Consider the following 27398-nt stretch of genomic DNA (forward strand, 5'->3'; position numbering starts at 1 on the left):
TCTATTCACTGACTTATTTCTGCGGACGGGGAAAAAAAGACAAGCATTTTAATTTGTCAGCTGTGAATATGCCAACAGCAGCATGCGCACACTCTCTCAAGGGGCTACAGGGAAGAGGCATGGAATTACTATGAATCTGGAGGTGATTGTGAATGACATCCAGATGACGAAAGGTGTGTCATTGTTTGCGCATATGCTGCGTGGGTGTTATCGATTTTGTACCGCGCTGCCGTCTTCGCCTTGTCAGGTCAGTGAAGGAGCTGATCTGAGACGCTGAATACGGTCGAAGAAAACGGTATTCATGCTGCAGAGTCTGACTCATATTTGTCATTGTTTAGAATGGTGCCGATGCTAATCAAACCACATGCCCACACACTGGCGTACACATACGGCGTGAATGATGTATTTACACGGCAAATACTTAAAGAGGCGGAGCGAAAGTTTGATTCAGATGGCAAACATTGTTGTGAGCCGCGAGTGCCGCGCTCTTACCGACAGCGGTGACTCAGCCCTGTTCATTTAGCTAATAGCCCCTGAGCACTTCACTGGTAGCAGGTCGCAGTAATAAGCCATTTGCTGCCCACTTCCTGTAGGCTTACGTGTGCCATGTCAGATTCGGCTGAATTAAGAGAGGGGCAATTAGGCAGATCTATTGGCAAAAATAGAGCCTTTTCATTAGTGTAAAATCACCTTAAAAAAGGAATCACTGTGTTTTCGTTAGCTTAGAATGGGCTCTTTATATCTTCAGAAGGAGTGGGTCAACTTCACAGATTTTGCCATGTTGCACTGCCATGTTTCTACAGTAGCCCAGAAAGGACAAACCGAACACTGGCTGGAGAGCACCCTTCGCGTCTTTTTGAAATCAGGTTGCTGGGAGCCCTGAAATTTGGCAGGAGCACAACAGATGCCGTACAGCGGATCCAAATGATTGAAACGCACAAGAAGATGCCATATTTCTATCACTGGCCCTAGAAAAAGGAAAAAAAGTGCAAAAAGGGTGTGCTCCAGGTAGTCCCCCAAAGCATTTGGACCTTTAAAGAGCTCTAACATCATCAGAATGTGAGATATGGCATTAATGGCAGCCAAGGTTGCAATTTGTTGCCAATATGGCATCATGGATTCATTCTTGGGGCCATGAAAATTTGTGCGAAAAGAAATCTCTGTGTAGGCATTTTCTGTATCCAGCTACAACTTCCTTCCATGTTGTCTTTATGTTTAAATTGAAGACGATATGAGGCTTACTTTGCCTAATCGGCTGCCCATGCATGGACCTGTATTGAGCAATGACGGCAGAAACTAAAACTCACAATAAACTTGATGTGAACTATGTTACATTTTTTTGTCAGCTTACTGGCGTCAACACACTAAAAGCCTCTGCTTGAAATAAGTATTTAGTGAGGAATGTGGACGCAGTTGTTGTTTTTGGACATGTGTGCACACACACTCATGAAACAGGGACACACCCGCGATTGGCATGAGCTGAAACATAGTGACATTAGCAAAGTCTTTGTTCCTCACCCCAAAGTGTTTTACTGATGACAGATGTTGTTCATCAGGATGCTGTGGCTCCTCTGTGATCAGCTGGCAGGCTGTCTGGAAGTCACTCTCTAATTATCCCTATTCTATTGTTGCCCGGGGCGACCTATTCACACAGTAGGTGGTAATTATACAGGTGTGTTAATGGCCTGACTGTGGCGGAGGGAGGTCTTTTCGCTGTGTGTCACCTATCACGTCTTGTGATATTTGTGCGTGTATGTGAGAATGGCGTGAGGTCATGGCTCTCTGGGTATGTCTCTGAGGTTAGATTAGTTTTTTATGAACGACATTGCAGCTCCTGAATTTGTTATTCAGCCTGTGAATCAGCTGTTTTGTTGTATGACTGCAAGAAAAGCTACAGCTCAGCCTGAGCAGGTTTAGTGCTTTTTTCCTGCATACTGGCTCGCTTAAGTCTTCTTCATGCTGCCCTCCGAAGTTTCTCTATCAACTCTCCTGTCTCCCTTTTTGTTCAAAGTCCTTCTTTTTCATCCTCGTCTTCATCCTCTCCTCCTTGATCTTCTTCCCTGCAGTGAAATCTTAAAAAAAAGCAGAAAAAAATGACTTTTTTTTTTGTCTCGCAAAACTTGCAACAGCCTGCCATTTCTGCACCACATCTCATTTGTTCATATTCTCTCGCTCTTAATGCCAGCCAACAGTTGCCATGGAGACGGCGAGGTGCTTGGGGGAGTGTGATTGCAGATGTTAGAAGAAGTAAACACACAGACTCAGACAAAGGGAAGAATGAGGAAACTAATAAAGGGGTGTATCCACTGAATTAGCGTATGAAGATGATTAGAAAACGCACGCAGTTTGCATGTCGCTAACCCTGATATAATTGCTGCTTTGAGAAACTATAATCTTTGCACACATATTACCGACCAGCTTATCGTGTCTATACTCTTTCACAGAGTCTGTGTTTGTAGTTTTATGCCTCTTTGCATTCAGGGAATATTTTGTGTTTGACCTTGTCCTCAATTTTTCCCGCCTGTGACTATCACTCGGCCCCTGATATGAAGATCTATACTCATTTACCACCCTTTAACTGTTCATAACATCCTGCGCCACAGAATTTAAGACATGGATTGTAAACGTCGGTATTAATATATTCTGTCCTGCTGCCAAGCTGAGCTTAATGATTGACATCTCAGAGACTTGCCTCACAAACTAGCGGTGATACTGCTTTATTGACCGTCTCTGTGTCTCTCTGACAGGGCTTTCTCAGTCGGCGGCTGAAGGGCTCTATAAAACGCACCAAGAGTCAACCCAAACTTGACCGCAACTCCAGCTTCAGGCACATCCTGCCCGGCTTCAGGAGCGTTGACAATGACAGGTGGGTGTTTGTTCGTTGCGGTGATGCTGGTGTGTGTTTGTGTGTGCTGGATTTGTTCATATGTCTGCTCTGTTGTGGCGTCTCTCTCGGCCTGACGGCTGGGTATTCAGGTCACTGTTGACATTTTTGTGTTGGGTTGTCAGTGTATTGTGAAAGCCGGTGAATCTCGAGTCTTCAATCTGTCGCTTCTAATACGTCCCGCTCTTCCTCACTGTAATACATGATGATGAATCTCCCGTCCTCTGTTGTGTCATGCCACGGCATGTTTGGTTTTCAGTAGAGCTGTGGCACTCAGCTCATGTCTTCGCAAAAGGTTGCACTTGCGCTGAAATATGATTTATTTTGCAATTAGGCAATTAGAAACTTCAATTTACTGTTACTGTATAAGTTAGATTGTTTGGCTGTGGTCTTCAAGGAACAGACACAGTTGGCTTGGTTGACTTAGCTAAAGTCAGATCGTTAGACCAGCGCTAATGTTGGCATAGATAGCACCATCGCAACAACCTCAAACATAGAGGAGTTGTTGCGGCTAACATAGAAAGAGGACAACAGTGCATGCAGATGCTTTGACTCCTTAGTAGATGACACAGGGCAGGGCTACGCAAAGTACAACATCAAACTGATAGCTGATATAAATGTTTACTGAGTGGAAAACCTGTGCCAACAGTTGCGTGGAAGTGTAAAGTTCATCATCACCATCACCTGGTGCATCACCATCTAATAAAGCATGCAGAGGGCAGGCACAGCAACCAACCATTATACTACTACCATTGTGCTTTCCTCCCTGTATAGACACATTACACACGCTGTTGCTTTTTTAATAGCAAAAGACATTGAGCCACTAAGTGTAAGTGGCCGAAGATATAAGCTCATATAAACCAACCTTTAATGCTTTTGGATGTATGCAAGCTTTAACAGTTTTGTTAGTCATTTATTTATTGGATCAATGGGTTTTCTGTTCGCAGCTCATACAACTGATGTTGTGAACATACTGCGGGGGAATTTTGAGCTTCAGAGAATGTTTGAAGGGAGAAACAGTGACTTCAATTAAATGATGATTATTGATGTTACCTGATGAAAAAATATGCGTGTGGCCTCAGAGTATAAACTGTACAGCTCTATTTTGAGAGCGCTACCCGTGTGATAGTGTTTCGCTCCAGGCTGCGATAATTGCCAGTTTCTCATAACTTTTCCTCCTAATTTCCTTGGGATCTCAGCCACTTGGCAAGCGTTTGACCTCAACTAACAATGTCAGTTAGGATTCCAGACCAGGCTGTGCTGACCTGCCGTCGCACTCCCTTCTCACTCTCACTTTTGATGGTCCTTCCATGCATGCATGAGTAACAGCTATAATTCCCAGCACCTATCTTTGCTGCGTCTGGAAAAAAGCCAAGGTGTCCATCTGTGGAGTTTAATTAACGGGGCTGCTGCTTTTGAAGCAATGTTCTACGGCTTTGGGTTTCAAAACTCGGAGCCGAGTCGGTGCCACTCTTCGTACTTTTAATGAGGCATTAACATCACTGTCAAGCTATCACAAGGGAACACTACCAATTGTTCACTGTGGAACATGGTGAACTATTCCTCTGGTGCAGCCAGACAAATTGAGCTCATACCTCCTATTCTTTGTCCCGCTGTCTTTTCTCATTCTCTCTCCTACTTCCACCCATTTCTTTTTGGCGTCTATCTTTCTAACCTCGCTCCCTTTTATCCATTTCAAACTCATCACTCTCCAATTTCATCCTTGTCGCACCCCCCTTGTCTCTATTTTTCAAACAGTAGCGAGGTTTCCTCACCTATCAGCATTTATGTGTTTCCCTCTGATAAAGCGCTCGTTGAAGAAGGCAAATATCAGACAGGAAATTGGAATGTCCAGGAGGTGTCTTATCTCACCGGGTTTAACATGGAAACACACACGCTACATACACCTCACTTGCAAATGCACACATTTACTCTTATATAATGATAGGGCTCCATATGCTTATCGTCATGTGGCAGAAAAGGCAAGAAATGCCGCTCTTTCAAGGACGTTATACAGGCAAGGGGTGGATTTAGTAGCACATGCATATTTGCTGCTAAATGTGTGCTTTGGTGTTTGTGTGAAAAAGAGGGAGAAAGCATGAAAAAGAGTGATGCGCTATGAGAGGAGTCGGTGTCACTCCCCGTCAGCCTGGGAGCAGCCTCCCCACAGGGCAGAAAACTCTGCAGAAGAAGACAGGCTTGGGGACTGGCAGAAGAGGGAAGGGAGATGATGAGACGAAGGGGAGATGGAGGGAGGAGGGAGGGAATCCTATACCCTGAAAACTCCCTGGTGTGCAAATGTGCAGGCTTAAATGTGAGAGATGCAGCGCATGCAGGGAACATTCAGTATTCACTGTACATCTCAAACGCTGTATTTAGTATGTAGCACTGGGTGTTATGCTATGTGCTATATTCCACTCCTTACTTTACTTACAGTAATCATAATCTATTTCACATCATATTTGCATGTATTTTTTATTAGAATTATTATGTGAGAGCAAGCACACAGCAGGCTCAAACACACACACACACTGTTTCAGTATGTGTGTTAGCTGTGATGACATTGTTAGGCCTTGTAGCCTGAGGCGGTCTCAGGAGAGTGACCTGCAGATGAGGAGCAGCTGGACTTCTGAAATGAAATATTCATCTGTGTTAATCAGAGGCAGGACACTCACTGAACAGTGCCATCTTTAGCCAAGCAGAAACGCAGCAACGTGCGGGCGCACACACCGACACTGTACGCACACAAGCAAACGACTGGATTATTGTGTTCAGATTTATACTTCACAACGCTGAGCCCATCTTTTAAGTATAATCAGGCTATTTTTTTCAGCGTCTTTGGCTGCATTGTGTCGGGTGGAGATAGTGACAGGGTAGCTTTCACTGTGGCGGTCAGGGCAACAGAACAGGAAACCTACACTACAGTGAAAGTTGCAGTATCTCAAATAAATCATTATTATTTTTTGTATATGCTATTTTAAGCCAAAGTCAAATACACTACATCATGCAGTTACTGATTCTGATCTGAAGTCTGAACTGACAGGACAAATGCTCAACATGTTTTGTGTGTATCTGAGAGATTATCTGACCCTGCCAGCCTCCGTTCCCTGATCTGATCTACACTGGCCATGCTGGAACCCTGTAGACACACTGATGAGTATCACAGTTGTTGCGGCGCGTCGGCTTTTAGACTCTTTAGCGACAGCAGAGTGCCTTGATTAGACAGCGCAGCATATGGTGGGGTTGATTTCATTATATTTTCTCAATAAGGACATGGAGGACATTATTTTAGAAACAGATTTGTGTAAAGGACGTAGCTTTATTCTGAGGCGGCACATGTATTTGAAATGAGCTGCAGTAATTAGTTCATAAAAGTTCCCTGTTTTTGACCACTAGTAGCGCTGTGGAGCTGTTTTTGTCTGCGTGTCCCCATTGTTTTTATCACACAGGAGGACACAGGAGACACAATGCACATTCCTGCTAATGGTGTTGCACTAGCAACGCTTGAAGTGTAGCAGCATGCCACTAAAAGCGGTAATAAACATGAATGTTGACAATTCAAGGTTTAAAATCTGTTAAAAAAAACACTTGAAAAAGTTCAATGTTGAAGCACATGCATTCAACACCTTTGTTAAATAGAAAAGTTATTTGTTGATAGACACCGAACTGAATAATCCTCTCTTCAGATCTAATAAAGAAAAAACAGGCCACCCAGAAAAAACTTGAATACTATCTCATGTCTCCTCTCTGTGCTGCTGCTTTCCTCCCCTTTGCATCATGCCAGATGTCGCTGGTCAGGGTCACTTATGCGCTGTTTGACTCAATAAGCACACAAGCAAGGAGTGCTTTAGTGTGTGTGTGTGTTGGATCTTGACTGACAGCGCTGTTCTCCTGCCAGGCTCTGCCACACCTACAGAATTTCGCCCTCTACATAAATACATGTTTGCATGCGCACACACACTGTAGTGTCTCTCAACTAACCTGACTAACTGTAGTTATGTGTTTGTGATTCTCCATCTGTAATCGCATGCATATCTTTGTATCTGTGTGTGTGTGTGTGTGTGTGTTTGGGTAACTGCGGCTCTCAGCACTGTGGGCACCAATGACTCATGAGTTTTTATGGAAAGACTTCTATAACACAGCAGGAAAGCTTTTCTTGCTGTCACTCACAGCTCTGAATATTAGCAGATGGGTAAAATGGCTGAACCGATTTATTACATCCGTATTTCTCTTCCTGTTTCTGGCGCCTGTCTCGCTCAGCATATGGTTTAATTATGTTATAGAATACCATACTGTGTGCGGAGCGGTGTGATATGCATGCTGGGAGAGACTCTTGAAAAAAATAAAAAGGGTAAATAAATAAGAAATTCAAGCGTATAGAAAATAGATGGATGTAATTAAACGTACAGAAGACAAGACAAAGACATAATAACACCAACATGAAGCACAGGGAAAGTAGATAAAGACGGCTTATTAGACTATAATAAAGTGTCATTGTTGCCACAAATCACATTATCCTGAACCAGGATATAAAAGTATTCAGGTCAGGAGTTCAAAGTACTGCCGTTTTTCACTTTCCACAAAAGAAAATCTGTAAACTTATTATTATTTATTTTCACATTTTATTTATTTACTCTAAATTTTGCCTCGTCACTGTATATGATGTTCTAAAATGCTTTTTCAGAGCATTCTTCTAACTGCAAGGAATATAATATTATCATAAGAACAACACATTTCATTGGAAATGAGTCATGTTTAAAGATAGAAACTCCATTTCTGATTTGTGTGTCTTAACAACTCCTCCTGGGGTCATTAAAACATCAACGTACATTTCCAGAACAATGTTAAGAGCATGACTTCTGTGTCGTTAATGGTAGCTGCAGTTATGGAATTATACATTAATTGCATGACATTCTAAGATAATAGGAACTTCTTCTGCAACCATTTCTGTTGTGTGCATCTTAGATGAATATACGCAGGGACCTAAACTCATTATTAGGGTTAGTATTGATTTGAGGTCATGTATTTATTCCTTCCTCTTCTGGCTTTGGATTGACAGTTAGAATTTCAGTGACCATAAAAGGTAGTGAAGCAGCGGCGTCAGCGTGTGCGTTGTAAGAAGCGTGTAGCCCTGAATGGCTGCCTGTAACGGGATTCAAGAGGCCTTTATACAAACCCCCCTGTCATTCTCCATAAAGACGCACCAGTGGGTACCATGGTAATAGTTGCAGGTGGGGGTATTGGAGTGTGTATGTGTGCGTGTGGGGAAGATAGAAAGAGAGCGGCATAGTGAGGGAGTGAGAGACATCCACCCATAAATCCAATAAAGTGATGCCATTTAGAGTTATTAAATTCTGTAAACATTCCCCAGGTGGTTCGACTGTAATATCCAACCTTTTTCTATTGCTCTCTCCCTTCTTCCCGACATCCCACCTCCCTCCACAGCTCACTCACTTACTTACTGACATTCACTTTTTGCTCTTCCAACATCTTTTAACCCTTCGCGTTATACGGCCCAGCCTCTTTTCCCATCCGGCTCTCTCCTCTCTCCGCTCTTGCTTTCATTTCTTCCGTCTCCCTCTGCTCTGCTGCCATTTGTCACTTTGGTCCTTTCTTATCTGCGCCGTTCATGCTAATAGTTGTGTTTGGAGCTGTTGTTGGGGCCGCGGTTCACTGGTGGATTTCTGCTTCATTAAACCCATACCGGCGCTCACAGACTCGTCCCTGGATCCTCTTCCCTTCTTCATTTCGAGCCACTGCACCAACATCCTCCTCCTCGCCTTTCCTCTTGCTCATGTTTGTCATCATTTGCTTGCTCCCAGCCCTGTTACCTCTTCTCCTTTTGGGGGACAAATGTCTCCTTTACCTTTACCTCCCCAGTCATTCCATCAGTCCCCCTCCTCTGATGCTGAAGATCACATGCTTGTTGATCACATGTGCATATAAACCCCTACAACACACAATCATGCACACGAACCCGCACGCTCACTCTTTTTCTTTCATCTTTCAATAAGAGGAGTGATACATCGATTCATTCTGGCATCACTCATTCATAGAATTAATTCACTACGTGATCTCCTCAAATGTTGATTTTTTATTGGTCATGATTACTGCACACGCAGCGAGGTTGTGGGCCTGCACGCTGCCCAGCGAAGAAATTCTCTCACTAGTGACAGTAATCAAATGCCCAGTTACAGATTTTTTGCCAATCTGAAGAAAAACAACAGCAGTGCTCTCATTATGTTCATTGCAGCAGTATAATTAGCCAGAGGAAGAGTGCATCCTTCTCCCTCTCCTTCTCTCTGGCGTCCTACCTCTCTCGCCACCTCATTTGCAATGCATCAGCATGATTTGGTGTAGATGAAACAGAGCTCTCTGGGTAATAATGTGTTGTACAGAGCAGGTTTCACCTACCACTGTGCATGATTAAGCTCTATCCCGTGCAGACTAGGATGGATTCAATGAACCCATCAATAGCATCTCGAAACTTAATGCTTCTAATTTGGTGATGATTATCAGGCTTCGTGGCATTATCTCTCTCTATTCGAAATTATAATGAGGATTTTATTAACACAAGAGTAATGCAGTGTTGTTTAGGTGCTTAGGCATAGGTGGGTGTTTTTTGAAAAGGTTGATTTGTCCTGTTTTCATAAACAGAGTGCTCTTCAATTGGTTCAAGGATAGAGATGGCTTTTCAGTTTTGAAGTTCTAGCAGCCTGGCTAAATGTGTATTTTTCTCTTTCAGTGTTCTTTCAGAGTCAAACAGAACAAGTTTTGTAATTTGATAGCCAAGGTAAGACCTTCTGGTACCCGAAGTAGCTTAATTACATTAACTAAGATAATCTGTTCTGAATGAGGCCGGCTTTGATTTCTGCTCGTGCTCTCATAGACAAAGAGCATCAGCACCAACTTACCGAAAATCATTCTCTCCAGCATTCAGGAAGGAGACGTTTGAGAGTGTTTACAGGTAAAAACGGATGAAAATGTCTGCATAAGTGTCTGAATACATTTCTTTTTCATTCAAATTCTGGAAAATTGACGGAGTGTTCTCATTCTGTCCAAAAGATTTAAATCAGTGACTTTTAAATGGACACCTACCACAGCAGAGAAGCCGGGAGGTCATGTACTGGCACCTTATTTATGCGATAATGTACCGAAATAAAGTCGTGTTTGTACAAAAAACTAATCATATTAAGTGATGCACAAATTGTACCCTCCAGAATATCCACGGGTCTTTTCAGAGTCAGCCGTAAGCACAGCCCCTCCAATAGATTCCAGACAGCTTTGCAAGCAAAGGTTCCATTATGATAAGCTCATGGACAATTAGATTTCATATTACCTTCCACTTCTCAGCTCGGCACTGTTTGAAAACCTTTTCTTGTAATTTACTTCCTAAAAGCGAAGTATGCATCCCTCATCCCTATAGTTAAGGGACAGAATGAGATTTACGTTGCGCCAAATGAGTCTAGTCTTTGGTTCAATGTATTCTAGGGAGCCGTGCTGTACATTGCTCCTCTGATCACTTTACCATCTGCATAATTTGTTGCAGAATCATCCCCAGAGCAATCCTAGTGGTGCTGACACCTGCCCAGCTGGTAGGTTTTGGTGGGTCGGTTGATGTTTAATCCTGCTGGGTCTTCTGTGAGCCTGGGCGAGCATGGCCAAGGGTCTCCTCTCTTTCATTCTCTCCCCGGGTAATGAGCTGTAATGGATAGGGCCTCGGGCGTGACAGGAATACTGAGGGCCTCATCAAAGCAGCGCCCTGCGCATCCCTTTAAATGGCTGCTCAGTACGCATGCAAACACTCATTTACTCATTCATTCCTGTCTTCATCCACTCCTGTCAGTGTTTTTTTAGTTATTTATCATGCACCAATATTATGCATATTATAACTTTGTTGCCCTCTTGATGCATCATTGTCTAAATTTAAGGATTACATGTTTTTACTCTATGAAAACTATGGAGACGGAGGTAAAGTGTTGAGGTGTAACAAAACAGTCAAACAGTTGTGTTTTCAACAGGTTGATCATTTATTTGGCTGCTTTATCCATGCAGGGCTTTCACATGCTAATGGAGGCTCTGACATGTTCAACACTTGCGAGTTGGCACCAGAACAGAATTTAATACAAGAATTACATCCAAATAGCAGAGTCGTTTTTCTAGCCTGTATGTTGCCACATGGGACGCGTCAACCTCCACTTTTCAGCTGAAGTAATTCATGCACAAAACGAAAAACTCTTTGGGCAGAGAAAAATCTCTTTGGGTAGGGCGTCCAAATAAGTTCTATGTATTGACTAACCACACACACAGAGACAGACACATAAAAGAGTTCAGTGGCACTGACAGTCCAGATGGTGCTCAGTGACTCTTATAGACCCACTAAATTACCATAGTGATGACGCTACATGGTTTTTCACCACTTTCACTTCACTGACAGGCCTCTCTGCCGCTTTACTGCTCACTACGGCTTTCACTCATTTCTCTAGTGTGTGTGTGTGTGCGTGTGTGTGCTTGTGGGCATGTATTACGTAACACAGTCACATTGTGCGGACTCATCTTCCTTATGGGGACAAAACGCAATGCAGGTCTTAAACATTCTTCTTAAACATATTTCAGCCTATAGGTGTAGTTTTACGTGTACTCTGATGACTATGCATGTGGTAAAGGGTGATTTGAGGAGAAAGAGTAAGGTAAAACTGTGCACTGCTTCCAAACTCACCAAAGTTTCAGCTCTTGCAGATTTTTTTTTTTTTTTTTTTTTTTTTACATTGTCAGTTGCCATCTGTCTAGACAGTATGTTGAGATCATTTGCAAAAGGCAAACCTCTTTTCAAGTTTCAGCAGTCTGACGAGCATCATCCCTTCTCACTTCTGTTCCTGTTTGTAATGCAAGCCAGCAGTAATCTGGCAAGCTGGCCCTCCATCCAGATTTTTGATTGGTCCTTCTGATTTTGCATGGATTGATTCAAGTCACAGGTGGCTCACATCACCGGCAACCAAACTCAGGCTGTGTCCAGAAATGACTCCCCATTCACTCATTCACGACTCCCAGTGTGATAGACACTCAGTAGCTTATTCATTTTGCAGCATCAATGACAGGTGCAGTGTCGCCTTGCTGTTTCTTCATATATAAAATGTGGTGCAGTGCATCGTGGAATGGTTATCAGTTTTGCTTCATTGGCAGGTCAGCCTTTGAAAATGCTGTTAATGTACATAGCGACCAATTGTGTGTGCAAGCTGACTTACAAAGTTTGAGGAATCAGCTGACCACCTGTCAGACTGCACTACCTCATAAGAGCCAGTGCACAGTCTTTGTTCACAAGCCCACTGTTACTTGTCAAAACACTCAATGTTTCATTCTTGTCAAATAGCCTTCCTGTGTGTAAGCAATGCTGCATCACTGGAACCCTTCAAGGCGTAAAATCATCACCTCCCTGCTGTCTTCTGACCTCTCTTCTTACATCAACCTCTTTGACCACATCAACAATTTTCAGTTCGTACCTTTATCGAATTGCACGTTCCTGCTGTTATTTCTGTTTTGCGTCTATCTAAATGAAGTGTTCCGTTATAAAGAGTGTTGAGAATCCTTGCTGCGATAGAGCACTTCAAACTTAGATTCAGCAGTGATGAAGCTCAAAGGGCTCGCGGTGCGCTTCTCTATCCACTACTCACTGTGCCTCCTCCAGACGCTGCCTCATCAAGGTCAGACCGTTGTGGTATACGGATGTGTCTGTATTGAGGCTCGAACACTGTGACCCACGTCTTTATTAAGTAAACGCATTGATAGAAAAGAAGCACAGGCTGGGTTCGACTCAAGTAACACTATCTCTAGTTGGCTCTATATTCACTCTACTCCTTATTGCTGTTTTATATTCTTTATTATATGAATGTTCCAGCCATGTTTTATTGTTTTATTCTTAATTTCTAAGTTAATATTTCAGCCTTAACTTCTTCTGAATGCATTAATACGAAGATCACACGTCTAGCAGATCACACTCTGCTAACATTCAATAATATGGGAACTGTTGCTGCTATTTATCATTCTTTTTGATAAATACCCGTTTTTGCGCTCTATTGATAAAATGCTGTTGCTCTAATGTTTATCTTATAATGCCCAAACTGAATCAAACTAGGTGAAAAAAAGCAGAAGAGAGAGACTGGTAAATGTGGCATAACAGCAGCACAGCTCCACCGATGCAGTGTGACCTAGTTAGAAACAAACATTTAAGGTGTCGAGACTGGCTGTTTACCTCTCTGCCTGCTCACAGCACCTCCTCTGTGCACACGGATGGGCTACCACTAAAATCAAAGGTGCATCACATTTCACATTATGCTCTGGGATCAGTCACCATCTATTAGACTGATTCCTGGAGTCTGATTCCCACTATTGCATTCTTTACTGACGGCTACCGTTGCACTGCATTGCATGCGTGCTACATGGGGAATTGTAAATACAGGCACACAAACTGAAGTGCAGGAGAGATGAGATGGCGCCAGACAGATCTCAGTATCGCTTTAAAAAAGACTAAGTTCTCTGAGTGCTGCCGTTGTTAGCTGGGTCAGACGTTTGCCTCGTCATTGTGCATTTTGAAAACCCTCTCAAATAGCTTTGTGCACTCAGACTGCACTTTTGTCCTATCAGAAAATGCTGCATATTTTTCAAATGACACCTTCGCAGAATTTTTTGCGTGTCATTGTCTGCACATGACATAGTCTAAGTTGCAGAAGTTTCTCTTTTATGTTCATGACTGCCGTTGTGCAGAATTAAAGTGTGTTGTTGGACTGGCTGTTGAAGGTAATATTTCCTTCACAGGTGTTTGGAAAATAGTGATGCCTAATAATTTGAAAGCTTCATAATAAGGCTAAAATCTATATGTATGATTTGAGGGCAGCAGCTTGGATATAAAGCACCCAAGACTTGTTTTATCATTTCAATTTAGGTTTTTTATTTTTCTTCTCGCTGTAATCAGTAGGGCTGGATATCTATTCAAATTTCCAGAATCGATTCGTTTCAGGTTAGTGTTATTAAAACCTTTTTTTGAGCTGTTTCCTGATTGTCTAGTTGTGCAACATATTAAAAAATAGTTTTGTATTGACATTTGGCAGCAAATTAATGAAGTATTGGCAGTTAATGATGGTTATAAGACTAGTGAAAATGGCAAGGACCAATCCCCCTCCCAGAATGTTGATACATGTACATGTTTGGGATAACTTGTTCAGCCATGCGTTTGCGTGTCACCATAGCGTAGTGCAGCTCACTGCAAATACCTTGATGAGCCGCCTGAAGCCCGGGTTTTCAACGACGGAATACGGGACCATAGCACTGCAGATGAAGCCTGCGCGAGTCACGTCCTTATTTATACAGTCAATGGTCATGTCACTGGTGGGGTTAAAGTTCACCCAAGGAAAAAAAAAAAAAATATATATATATATATATATATCTTTCTTTGGAAGCAAGAATTGATTTTTTAAAAATAAAATGAGAATCGATTTAAAATTGGCGGATCGATATTTTCAACCCAGCAGTAGTAATCAATGCTGAAATACTGCCTTTTGTTAGCTAGTTTGAGCTAACAGAACTGTGTTTTTGCATGACAGGTTTGATGTTTAACAAATTAACAAACTACAAATCGGTTTCCACTTTGTTTTTATTTATTAAACCAGTCAATGCATTAATATGCATTAGAATACAAAATCATAGCTAACTATGCTCCCCTTTCATTGCACTGGATTACAGCTGACCTCACTCTGACTGTAAGCATAAGTAATAAATCTGAAATCCTTATTAGGCCATGCTGAGATATTATTATAATCAGATTTTTTTTGGCCACGACAAATGTTACACTTCAGTAGTTTTACATCCAAGAAGTCTTAAGACAGGTTTTAATGTCCCTGTAATTATTGTATGTTGTATGTATGTATGTATCGTTTACATATATATTATACATATGATTAAAATGGGACTGTGTCAATCAAAATCTGTAAGGTTTACAGATTTTGATTGAAATATAGTGAAGTTAGTTTCAGTTGTGACTCATAAGCATTAAGGCAGAGCCATTTGTCAGCTTCAGGAGGAAACAGGTGGCCAGCAGTGACCGCCTGAGATACTTTCCATGATTTGGTCATTTTACACCCAACAATGTGCCTGTTACCAGTGCTTTTGTTTGGAATGGGTGTGAACTCAGAGCTCAGTATTTGTACCCTCCTCCACACCCTATTGTGTGGTCATTTGTTTTAGACATGCACTTGTGTGTGTGTGTGTGTGTGTGTGTGCGTGCATGTTTGTGTGCGTGCATGCAAGGGGTAAGGGTGATGTCATGCTTGATGACATCATTGCAGACGTGCAGGGAGTGCAGATTACTGTCCATGGCTCTTCTGAACCAGCTCTCCACAGCTGTCCTGCCTTATCGGTGTGTCCCGCCCCAGCCCTTTATCCCCCTGTGTAAGCTCTAGAAATAGCCTCAAACTCACCCTTATCTCCTCTGCCAGTCTACCAATCCCTGCTCAAATTGAGCATGGCAAAAACCATCCCACCCACATTCCAGTCTCACTACTACGGACCCTTTGGCTGGCCCCGTCGGCCAAGTCACTTTGCCAAAGCTGAGCTCCAGCCTCATATGTACAGTGTTTTTTCTGTCTGAGCCCCAGCATGAGCTCCAGTCTCCCAGCTGAGCCGAGTCCATGCACAGGGCAGGTTGGCGGCCTATGTGAACCCCTCCACCACCACCACCCCCAGTCCCAACAGTGGCAGCAGCAGCAGCAGTGGCTGAAGAGAAGGCAGCACACCTCGCAGCGGAGTTGACGGGACAAAGAGCACACACACACACACACACACACACACACTCCCACTGGAGCCACACAAGGGGGGGGCAGGGCCAAGCTAGGCTGCGCCACACACACATACATGTGACAGCCACCCCCCCACCATATGCAGGCTCCTCCCTGCGCAAGGAGACAGAAATGGGAGGTGCAGTCAATCACTGACAGTGAAAGGGAGAGGGTTTAGCTGGAGTTAGAAAGAGGGGGGAGAGACAGCAGAGGGGAAAAGGGGACAAATCATCGTTCTCAAATCATAGTCAAGGTCCGGGGTATCCTTAAATCCATTCATGTGGAGTGAAAGAAAACAAACAGAAGAGAGTGTGTCCCATTTCAGAGACAACACAGGAAGTAGGGCATGCTCTGTACAGGGTGAGCAAGAGAGGGTGGGAGAAAGAGCGGAGGAGAGGGAGCAGCAAGAGAGGGAGAGCATTGTAGCGCTTACTCTCCACCCCTTGTCTTAAAGCAGCAGGAGGAGGCAAGAGAGAAGGAGTCAGGGAGAGAAGGAGGAAGAGAACCACAAGTAAGGAAGCGAAGAGGCGAGCAGCACCCTGCATCGGTAGCAGGGGGGGGAAATGGAGCTTTGAAATCGCCTCTGCCCTCATCCATCCCCGCATTTTTCCTTCCTCCCCTCTTGTTCTGGCTCAGCCTCGGTTTCTCTCTCCGCCTGCCTTTGATTGTTCTGTGGAATTCTGACAATGCCTGGTGAGTGTTATCCTGCTTTTCACATGTCACTCGCCGTCCTTTGTGTGTTGGTTTGCTCGGCTTCATGCGGCGGGAGATTAATTTTCCTGCGAATGTGTGGCCACGAATACAAATGTACACTTTGCGCGTAGAGGATGCTTCATAGAGACTGTTTACGCTCCTCTGCCTCTGTGTGCTGGTTATGCTCCAGCTGTGCTGTTCTCCTCTTTCTTTGCTTCTCTCTCTCAGTGACAATGCAAGGGAGGCTGCTCTCCTGAGCACACACACACACACACACACACACACTCTACTACATCTTGCGTACATTCAGAATACTCAGTCATAATTATATAATTGGTTTTAAGTCCCAAAGGGTTCTCATTCAGAACAGTGCAGCCTATTTCGAGCGGCGTAACACCAGAGATGATAATGCAGCGATGGGGTTTGGACTGTGAGCGGTGACCACATCCTAAATGTAGCAACATCACACAGAGCTGGCCTGTGTGACGGAGGGCAGCCAGCTAACACGAATCAGATGACTGGGCCACGCTGTGAGGTCAGCCGCTGGTTTTCGCCAGCAATCTCAGTCCGAGTCGTATGTTGGAGGCAATTAGCAGTTTAAAGAGAGCCGTGTGTCCAAAGGATAGAGAGTTTGGGAGTCTCGGAGAGCAACAGCTCATTTCATCGCAGAAACATCGTAACGTCTGCACAAGATGAGTGGAAGGGCTCTTCTTGGTGGCCAGTCGTCATTTCGTCCTGGCTTTGGGTAGCATTAAATCTTATATTCTTATATTAGATTCAAAGTGATCTGACATGGTGGAATTGAGTGACTTAGTAGCGATCATGTTGGCCATCGCAGATATATTTACATTTCATGGATGGATGATTTAAATGTATTTCCTGATAATAATCCACTTTTTCCACAAATGTGAAAATCCACAGCTCATTTAATGCACCAAACACAGCGGATATCATGTGGGTGTAAAACACAAGGAACATGCTACTTATATGCATGGAATTAGTCAGCAGCCGCACATCAAGTGTAATTAACTTTTATTAATTATCCCAGTTATTTGAGTTATTGCATTTTAATTTGTCTCATTCAGAGGACGGATAAAACACAGAGGCCATCAGTGGCTGTTCAACACACCCAAACTTCCCCGTCACATTACGCAGGAAGAGTTAAGTTCCTGGAGAACAACATTCAAGCAAACATTTATTTTCCTCTGAGGTGGCTTCACGGGAGGAAGCCATCTTTGGTTTAGTAAACACGCAAATGACAATTTGATGGCTCTGTCGCTTGTTTACTGCAGCGTTCAGATATGTTTCAGTGTGCGAGCTCAGCTGGTGGTCCTCTTGATCGTAGTCTGCTGTCGAGCCCTCCGGAACAAAACCGAGTTTGACTTCTACATATTAGGCTACAAGCACTTGTGTCAGTCTGTGTTTGTATGCAGTAACAGTGTGATTCCGGGTTTTTTTTTTTTTTTTTTTCCTCCTCCCAGCCTGGAGCACTACATCCGTCTGTATGCACGAGCAAATGTTTGTGTGCACATTTATTTATGTGCACATACTGCATGCACATATGCATGTGTCTTGAGCGTGTGTTTTTTCCAGCAATGTTCCAGCAATCCTATTTTAGGTCAGAGCTTGCTGGCCAGTAACAGGGGACAGCAGAGCGAGAAATAGAGTCATTTTCACGTCTTAAACATGCAGTTGGAGCAAGAGTGTGAGATGGAGATAAGACAAACAATGCAACAGTATTGAAGATGACTGAAGTGAAGACAACGAGCGCAGACAGTCTGCTATTATTTTATGTATGAGTTGTATACTAGTTTATTCTATAACCTGTTATACGCCTTCCAGGATGTTGCTTTAATGCAATAGAATATATTCTAATCACTTCCTTGATATATCTGTGGTGCAGGGAAATAGGGAATGAATGCAGAGCTTGTCTTTATACAGTATCTTTCCACCACTCCTTCCCATCTCTCTGTGTCATTCTATGAGCATTCAGTCTCTGTGTAATTACTCTGTCATAGACCGTCTCTGTGATGTCCATTGATTTACCGAGCACTGATGAAGTGGAGCGGAGCATTTGATCAGACACATTTACAGGGAGGGAGGAGTGGGTCAGTGCCGCACCCAGGGGCCACTCGACTGGGGGTCAAGAGGTCTGAGCCGCTGGCGGTTCAGAGAGGGGGAGGGAGACGCAGCCGCAGTTTAACACTTAATCAACAGGACTTAATCGTAACCACACACACACATGAACATCCAAGAGTATTGAATGTAAATGCAGTGATTTTTCAGAAAAATCGAAGGAGTGAGAAGTAAAGCATACAAAATATATGGATTATTTGAAAAATGCATCGTCACCAAGCTGAAAACAGGGCTGTTTTCCTTGAAAAGCTGACATTTTGGAGGCACTTCTTTTGGACAGGGCAGTGACAGTGTGTAGTTTTAATGCACAATAATCACATGCTGTTTTTTTTAGCATGCCAAAGTTTCATATTTGCGACAGTAGTAGTGAAGTTTTAGTAGATCATACATTTCTATTTTGTTTTTTCTATCAGCTGTCGTTTTGCATTGCAAGTGCCCCTACTTCCTGTTTTTTAATTAATTTGTTTTGGGGGAGGAGAAGGAAAGTGGAGCTGGCATCAAGACGGTCTAGCTCATTTTATATGCTTTATTCAAATAAAGCATATAAAACGAGTGAATGCACCAATTGCATTCAAGTGTGCAAGATTCAAACATTTATAGGAGATTATGAACATTGGACACACACAAACACACAGATAGCGTTTAGGCTTGTTTTAGTCAAAGTGATCAATCTGAAAAGGATTTAGAGCATGAAAGGAGGAGAGAATGACAGGCCTTACACAAAAATGTCCTAATTTCCATGTGCTTGTATTCAGTGACTTTAATGCTTTGAAATGTGCGATGCGCGTCAGCAAATTGGAGGGTAGAATATCGTCTTCAGTCTTGCCATTGTGAATGAAAGACGGTTGAAGCCGGCTAAGCCGAAGACATTCAGGAACATTATTCTGGATCTCCTCAACCCTGCCTGGGAGAGGATGAAAGAGGAGCATATGCTCATGATGGGGCGGCATTGTGCGCTGTCAATAATTGAATCACTCATTCGCTCCCTCCTGCCCTGAAGGCCGTAGTGCAGAGTCAATAGGAACAACGTGAGAGGAGCGCTCTCGAGCATCAGTCCTACAGTACAGGTCTCTGTCTGTCCTTCCGCCCTCATGCTATTTATCTCCGTCTCTTACACAAACAACCACGCAGGAGAGCTGATGTCACTGCCCCGTCTCCGGTTCATCTGTGTGCCTGTCTCTTCTACAGTAAGCTGCTTTACAAAAATGAAATGGAGGGCAGGCTATAGAGGGATGAATGGAAGGAGAGATCTGTAATGCCTCTATTGCTTACCATTTCCTCTCACTTCTCTTCCTGTACCTTCTTCTGGAGGAGAAGACAGAGAGACGCTGTGGTTGGATTAGGCTGATCTTTTAACAAAACTTGGCAACACCGCCAACAACGGCCTAATGCAGCCAGTCATATTAAAGAGACAGTTACCTCAGCATAACAAATCTCTGACAGTTCACTCTTATCATACTTGTTGTCTGTACATGTCATCACGTTGCCCAGTTCCTACATGTGAGAGATTACCGCCCAAATTTAACAGCAGAAGCATCTAATTAAACTCTACTTGCAGCCCAGATTCAGTGCAGTAGCATTAAGAGGTATTATTCTTGGACTTACCGTCCTCCTTATTGCAGTCATTTTTATATTCTCTCTACTTGAGTCACTGGAATGCTGATGTGAGTTTGCTCTTCTTCTTCATCATCTTATTCTTCCTATCTGCCTTCCTCCCCCCTGCCCTCTATCAACACACACTTGTCCAACATGTCTCACCCTCTCTCCACCCACCACCCACCTCTCTGTGATGCAGACTTGTGGAAGCTTGCCTGGAACGTACTGTATCCACCGATGTTTTGTTTTTTTTTTTCCTCTACCTCCCTCCCTTCCTCTCTTCACCTCTGTGCAGACAGGTGGTGCTCTACTAAACAGGTTAGCAGTTAGCAGGGGAATAACTTCTCAGAGGCGAGGCCTCTCAGGGACTGCCTACAGACAGACAGTTAGCCGTCCCTCCTACCCTCTCTCATGACCCCTTCCTGTTGCCGTCGACTGCTGTGCACTTGGCTCATGACCTCGCCCGTAGCCACCCACACACTCCTTGGCACGATTTGACATGAGTTTTTTCTCACATGGAATACAAATACATTTCATGTTTGTTTGTGTGTGTGTGTGCATGCATAGAAACCGTGTCTGCAAAGACTAAGGCACAAATACACATGAAAAATATAAAAGTTGTGCACCCACATGAGTCACTGAGTACAGAAGGCCATTGTTCAAAATCCTTTTTCCCATGAATAGTGAAGATTTTGAAAAAGTTTTCTGCATTTCTCTCCTGCCACAGTGATTACAAACAAATGTCCATAGATAGAATAGCCTTGCCCTGTCCCACATTATACATGTGAGCAGTCACACTCCAAACAGCCCTATGAGGTATGATATTATCTAGACCGAGTGCAGAAGAATGAGGAAATCCCCCTGAGTGTTTAGTCTCCAGGCTTTGCCTTGGCTTTGTAGTTAACCTTTACCCAACCATTCTCCAAAACAGCAAGGCATGCAGGTCTGTTTACTTGTGATAAGAGCAAGCAATTCTAATCCATTGCATCAGGAGGAACAGGCACATGAAACCTCCAACAGTTTCACCTCCCAAATGATACTTAAATTGTTTTGGAGCTGGAGAACCGGTCCACCTATAGTGGAGTGCAAAGACCTTTCCAGCTGTACGGTTCACAGTGAATTCCACTGTCGAGGTGGACAACTGCTATAGGCTCCTGCATAGCTTCACTTTGGTCTTTTTACATAATGACGTCTGTGTAATTTCTGCACACTGTTGAATGATTGAGCTGAAATTTTCTCCTGTTGTTCAGAAAGCATTTTAATAAGAAATACTGACACTGTTCCACGTCAAACTGGACCGGCTTCTATGTAATTATTTCACAGGAGATGACTGGCATGTCTGGGGCTTTGGCTTTATTTGGAGCTCAAACATCAGTTTGAATCGAAGCGTCTCTTGACAGCATGTCTTAGCTGTGACATCAGTCTTCCCTCATTGCATCGCCAGCTATGTAAAACCAAGCATACAATACATCTGGCAATGCGTCTCCTCCCTAAACCTGGCTGGCCTCATTTTCTCCTTCCCTCTCTTGCTCCATCTTTCCTTTTTTGTGCTTCCTCTCGTCTTTTTTTTTCTTTTTTCTCCCTTTTCCTGGAGTCCCCCTCTCCGGGCCAAGGACCCAGCATTTTCCCACAGAGTGTGGTGCTGAAGGCTGAGCCATTGTTTCCTGCTACAGGGAAACAGGGAGGGAGGGAGGAGGCAGGCTGCTGACTTCCTGGCTGCCAACTCTGGGTCTATGTCAGTGTGAGAAAAAGCAGGGGAGACAGGTCTGATGATGACAGAGGAACTGTGTATCCTAGGGAATGACTTCAGCTAGAAGAATATAGATTTTGCTGTATTTCTCAGACAGTCGCACCTAAATAACATTCATAACAGGCTGTCAGCTTTTCCTGCCTGTTTTGGGTTTGCTTTATTGTTTTCCCTCTATTAAGAACAGAGACAGGAGTCAGCACTGCCCTTTACAGTACCTTAGATGCATAGTTAGACTTTAGTTTGCCAAGGTTTTCATCTGAAAGCAAATTCTAGATTATTCTAATGCAACTACCACATCTGAAATGTAAGATATAAAAATCATGAAGAAAACGTACAGTAAAAAAGTAAAAAGTACTGTAACTACCAGAAAGTAGAACAAAGTTGCTATGAATGCACTATTTTGCTGCAGGATAGCTGATAGCCCCACGTCACCATGAGCATGGTGTTTATTGCATTACTTCATCTCAATATAATGTTGCACTGGCCTATGGGAAGGCTTGTCCTAAACAAGAGCACTGTCTTTTTAAATGGGATGTGGAGAGGGGTGTGTTAGTAGCAACAGACATCCTTTGGGAGCGGTGTGGTGTAACTTAGAGGGCAGAGGCTCCCGCCACGTTCCCAGAGACTCAAAAATAGTCGGGAAAACACTGAGACCAGCCGCTAGTGAGGAATGCGACCCAAACTGAAGTTGTGCGTTTTGTGGATCCAGTGTGGAGAGCTTCTGCTGGACAATGTTTCACATATTCAGTAGATCGTAAGTGTCTTTTCGTTTTTAATACCTTATTCTTGGGTGTGCTTGTTGCTGTGGATGATTACAGCACAGCTGCACACTGTGGTTTTTGGAAACCTCTGTCTGTGCATCCACCCACGGTTCACTCAGGACTCCACATTGTGGCTTCAGCTAACTATTTTTTGCTACATATATGCCAGTACGGTACTCTCTGTAGGAATTATGCAAGTAAAATGATTAATTAAAAACCAGGAAAAGTGCTGTACATCTGGATAGTTTGGGAGGAGGGCGCAGAGAGAAAACGCATGAAGACGCGTTTAGACATGAACACGACAACTATTCAGTGCCAGAGGCAAATCTCGGCTTGAAAGCGCAAATAAGATCTCAGTATTGACAGCGCTTTACAATTTAGAGCCAATTACGTGCTAAAGTTGCTTCACCTGTCTAAATCTGGTATTAATAAAAATGCAACTATGAAAGCCAGAAGAAAGTGGGAAAAGTAGTGTTTGCAGAGATCATAGGCTCGAGACTGTTTTTGCCATGTTGCGTGGGAAGAAAGTCTGCCCTCTTTTTCTCCTTGTGAACTTGAGCGTTTGCCTGTTTCTTTGTCCAATGCCACAGGGATGTTTGAATATTCAGGTCAAGAAGTGAAAAACACACTTCCCCATCTCCTCTACTCCTTTGCACATATCAGTTCCCCGAGCATTTGACTGTTATGCAACAGTTTGAGAGAAAAAAGCCTTCTTGTGACTAATTTATATTTTCCTCAGCTCGTGCCAAAAAAACAGAATGACAATTTTATATTTTTTCTATGGGGTTTGGTCTGTCTTTGCCTTACAAACATGCATGATCACAGCGGCATCTTGAGCACAGATGCACAGACCATTTCCATGACCTTGGCGTGCCTTAAGTATTCTCAGCCTCATGGTCAAGGCTGAGTTATGCCCACTCATATGTGCGTGTCTCCCCCCTAATAGTCACTTAATGTCATTGTGGAGCTTTGTGGTTAAAGAACAGGCATATTTCCACCATTAAATGACAAATCAATAATGGCTAATGAGGAATAACAAATGGGAAATAGTAAACTCAAAGTGGAAAACGTGTGTGTTTGTGCCAGCAGAGGGGTTTATTATTAATATGACATCTACAGTATAACCAATGATAGCATTTTATGGTGTAATACTTCACTGATTCATGTCAGGACCTCAAATTTTCCCCTGCTCTTCTCTGGTCAGGCTCTAATGTTGAAGGACAGTCTCTCAAACCACTCCGACACCTCGCCGCCCTTCAGGGTTTAACAGTAAGAATCGCTGGATGGCCCGAAGCCACATAATAAGTCAGTTAATTGGGCAGACGTTGCCCCAATTAAGCGAGGCTTTTCACTATCCCCTGTCTTACGACGCTGATAACTATATTATCTTTGCCTCCGTCTTCTACCGCTGCCCCGCTCTTCTCTCCGCTGTGGTATTTCAGAGCAGAATTAATGAGTGTGTTAAGCAGAAATGGTGGTCATATGTACTTTGAATTACAAAATGAAAAGTAAAAGGCTGTTTCTTTTGTTTTGAACGCTGTTTTCTTAGGTTTTAAATAATGAATCAGCCCTGACCTGTCAAGATTATTTGTTGGCAGTTTCAAAGTGGGTTGAGTTGGCTGGTTTCCAAAAGTACCTCTAATTCTTACAAATGCATACTCAACAGGAACCAGCATCTGGCACATATTTTATCAGGTATCTGATTCGTTTAGAGCTGATTCATTTTCCTCACAGTGTGGATGAATGCAGGTGTACTGTCGTGCTGGTTTCTGGTGATTTAAAGAAATGGTTAAGACAGTTAGCTGTGAGCACAATAACGAATTCATAGACATATTTACATTTTTTCACAGTCAGTTATTCCCATTTTCATATATTGTTTAGCAGTCATTTATCTCCTGTGCATTATGAAATGCATTCTGTGGCACACATTTTTGTGATACATAACCCAGAATATATATAAATTAAGCACAAATCAACAGGGTAATACATTCTATTGATTTTAGCTCATTTAATTTTGCCTGCTTATGAAATAATCAATTCCTGGCCCATGACTTCACCAGTCCCAACACTCAAATTGTTATTTATAGTCTAAGTTAAACAAAACTGTTTAGAAATGCTGAGTGTCCATTTTCCTGTCGGTCCGGTGAAGACACGCTGCATTTGCTGAAATTTCATAATTATTAATCCCTCATGTGAGACGTTATCGAATGAAAGCCAAAAACATTTTAAAGAGGACATCGATGCACAGTTTGATCAACCACCACCATATACACTCTCCTCTTCCTCCCATTTCTGGCAGCGTCGTCGCGTGTGTTGTTACTGTTAAGAGGATGCAACATGTGTGTGGGCGACGAGTCACACAAGGCCACAGACGTGAAGTCATGAGACAGATTACTCCACTAGGCTGCAGGACAAAAAAAAGCTGTGTATTCTAGTAAATTCAATCATGAGGATTTTTCCCCTGCATGTTCCATAAATTTCATGCTTTAAATCAGTATACCAATCATACCGCATTGGTGAGTTCCCAGAAGGCCATTAGTCATTATTTTGACATTTGTCCTTTGCCCTGTGACTATAGCAGCTACTGAAGGAGTTACTCATTAGTGCGCCCTTTGACCTCATTATTAATTGTCCTTGCAGTGTTTTGGCTGTCCTATTTTTGCTTCACCCCCTGCTGTAATTACTGTGAATGGAGCGACAGCCACACATACACGCTCCTTTCAGTGGAGGAATTGTAGTCCGTTGTACTGCAGCAGCTACATAATATGCTTCAATGACCCTTTGACTCTTGGCTCCTAAAACTCGCCTGGGAAGAGAAATAGGATGAGTAAGAAGAATTCACCACATGTGTCACATCCTGCAGAGCTTGGCACAAATTAATACTCTCATGAAATCACCTCAAATGTTAAAAAAAAAACAACGAAACAGTCCTCACAGATCATCACAGGTAATTGGCATGCTGTGTTCTGCAGCTGCTCGTGTGATCTGCTGTGTCCAGCGGTTGTATTTCGCAGCCAGCTGTTCTGTTCTCTTTCACTCGGCGCATGACCTCAGAGCCAAACCCCAGCCGGAGCAGCTCTTCATCGCTCCGTATTGGTGTCCTGCAGTGAGTGTCCTAGCAGATGTTACACTGAATTACCTCCCAGCCTAGCAGGGAGGCTACGCTCTCACTGTAATCAAGCCGTGGATGCGTGCGCGTCTGTGTGTGTGTGCGTGTGTGTTTCCAGACAGCCTGGCTCGGTGGCTGCCTTAGCTCTCCCAACAGTTGTTCTCCAGCCACCTGATCTCCGTTACCAGCCAAGCTTTAGCGTTTCTGCCAGCGCTCTGAGTCAGGCATCCCGGCAGACTCCTAAAAATGGGCCTAGAGGAGCTGATCATTCAGGAGATACTAAATGCTAAAGCTAGCTCCCTCCTTTCCTGCATGTGTGTGTCGAGTGGGAAGGGGTGTGTGTGTGTTTGCATGAGTCTCATTCTTGCCTTTAAAAGCTTCCTTCCTCTCTGCAAATGAAAGGCCGTCTTTGTGCTTAGCTGTTCCTTCTATACTTTCAGATAATGTGTGCTCCCATCTAAAGCTCTAACTGGTTTTTCTTCACAAAAGTGGTCACACCATACTGTAGCTTTAGTTTTTATTCCCTCTTGTTTGGTGCAGCGATGCCTGGGGCAGCGTCTCTCTCTCCCCTCTTCCCAGCATAATCTCTCTTTTGTCTTGTGTGCATTAGACCGCTGGCGTTGTGAGAGCCTAAAGAGCCGACGCCGTCAAGCAGCGCAGGTGCTGCAAAGCGCTAATGCACTGGATGCGGACCAGCACAGGCTTCGCTGTGCCCACTCATCTATGTTACCCGTCTGTTTGAATGTACATTTTCGTGTTTTTCCTCTCGCTGTCATTACCGCTTTCATGGCCATCTACGACACAGCCAATCAGGACCCAAAGAGGTCACGGATGAGTGAGCAGACAGGGTGTTTTTGATTGTCAGTCTGAATGTGATGTGTGGAAATCTGCCTCTAAGGGTTATTGGCAGAGGGGATTATAGTGGGGGCTGTCACATTAGCTGCTGCATCTCCAGCTCACTTCACTCACTCACCATCTCAACCTCTGTCTCCGTCTCCAGAGATCGGTCTTTCTCTGCAGCGTGTCCGACTTCGACAGCGAACCAGCTTTGCTCTGCTGTTCTGTTGACTGGATCCTTTCTCGCCGTCCTGATTGGTGTTTGGGCTCCAAGGCCTGTAGCCACATGTCAGCGGTTCAGCTCGCACATCTACCGTTCTGCACCAGCAGCATTTGACAGGAGCCCCCCTCGCCTCTTTTGACTACTCTTCTTTCTGTCTCTCGCCGTGGGCTCGACGTTTGTATTGTTTATATTCTCCTGCTACCCATCTAACTGTTCACTCCAGTGCAGAGGACAATTGACAGATAGCAGGTTGATGCACAAAAACATACATCTTCACAGGTTTACCCAAAACGTAAATTACACTGCTGACTAACATGCGAAACAGAGACATGAATCATGAAACATTTCTGAAACTGACTGTGGCAGGAGTTTAACTTCCTCTTCTCGCCAAGCACTGAGAAGGACTAACCACATCTGCTTGGATCAAATGAGCGATCAGGCCCGTGACAGAGTACTCCGCAATGTGACAGACACGTAATTGTTTCATCACGGCCTGTGGTCCTTTCCACTGAGTCAGCGCCAAAGCAGTGGGAATAATGGACACTTTATTGTGCGAGGCTTGATGCAGGAATAATGGCTTAT

At 43.6% G+C, this 27398-nt stretch overlaps 1 protein-coding gene across 9 annotated transcripts in view; it reads left to right on the forward strand.

Annotated features, from left to right (window-relative positions):
• The window catches only part of dab2ipb (DAB2 interacting protein b), a 113912-nt gene that overhangs the window by 40971 nt on the left and 45543 nt on the right, over nucleotides 1-27398 (forward strand). For 6 of the 9 annotated variants that reach the window (XM_041959712.1, XM_041959713.1, XM_041959714.1 and 3 more), the window contains exon 3: nucleotides 2748-2866. In XM_041959712.1, the coding sequence (XP_041815646.1) occupies nucleotides 2748-2866 (119 nt within the window). Of the gene's footprint in view, nucleotides 1-2747; nucleotides 2867-16131; nucleotides 16405-22504; nucleotides 22641-27398 lie in introns of those variants that run through there. The other 3 variants (XM_041959716.1, XM_041959717.1, XM_041959715.1) reach the window with 3 other exon arrangements.

The sequence above is a fragment of the Chelmon rostratus genome, chromosome 19 (genome assembly GCF_017976325.1).
Source record: "Chelmon rostratus isolate fCheRos1 chromosome 19, fCheRos1.pri, whole genome shotgun sequence".
NCBI lineage: Eukaryota > Metazoa > Chordata > Actinopteri > Chaetodontiformes > Chaetodontidae > Chelmon > Chelmon rostratus.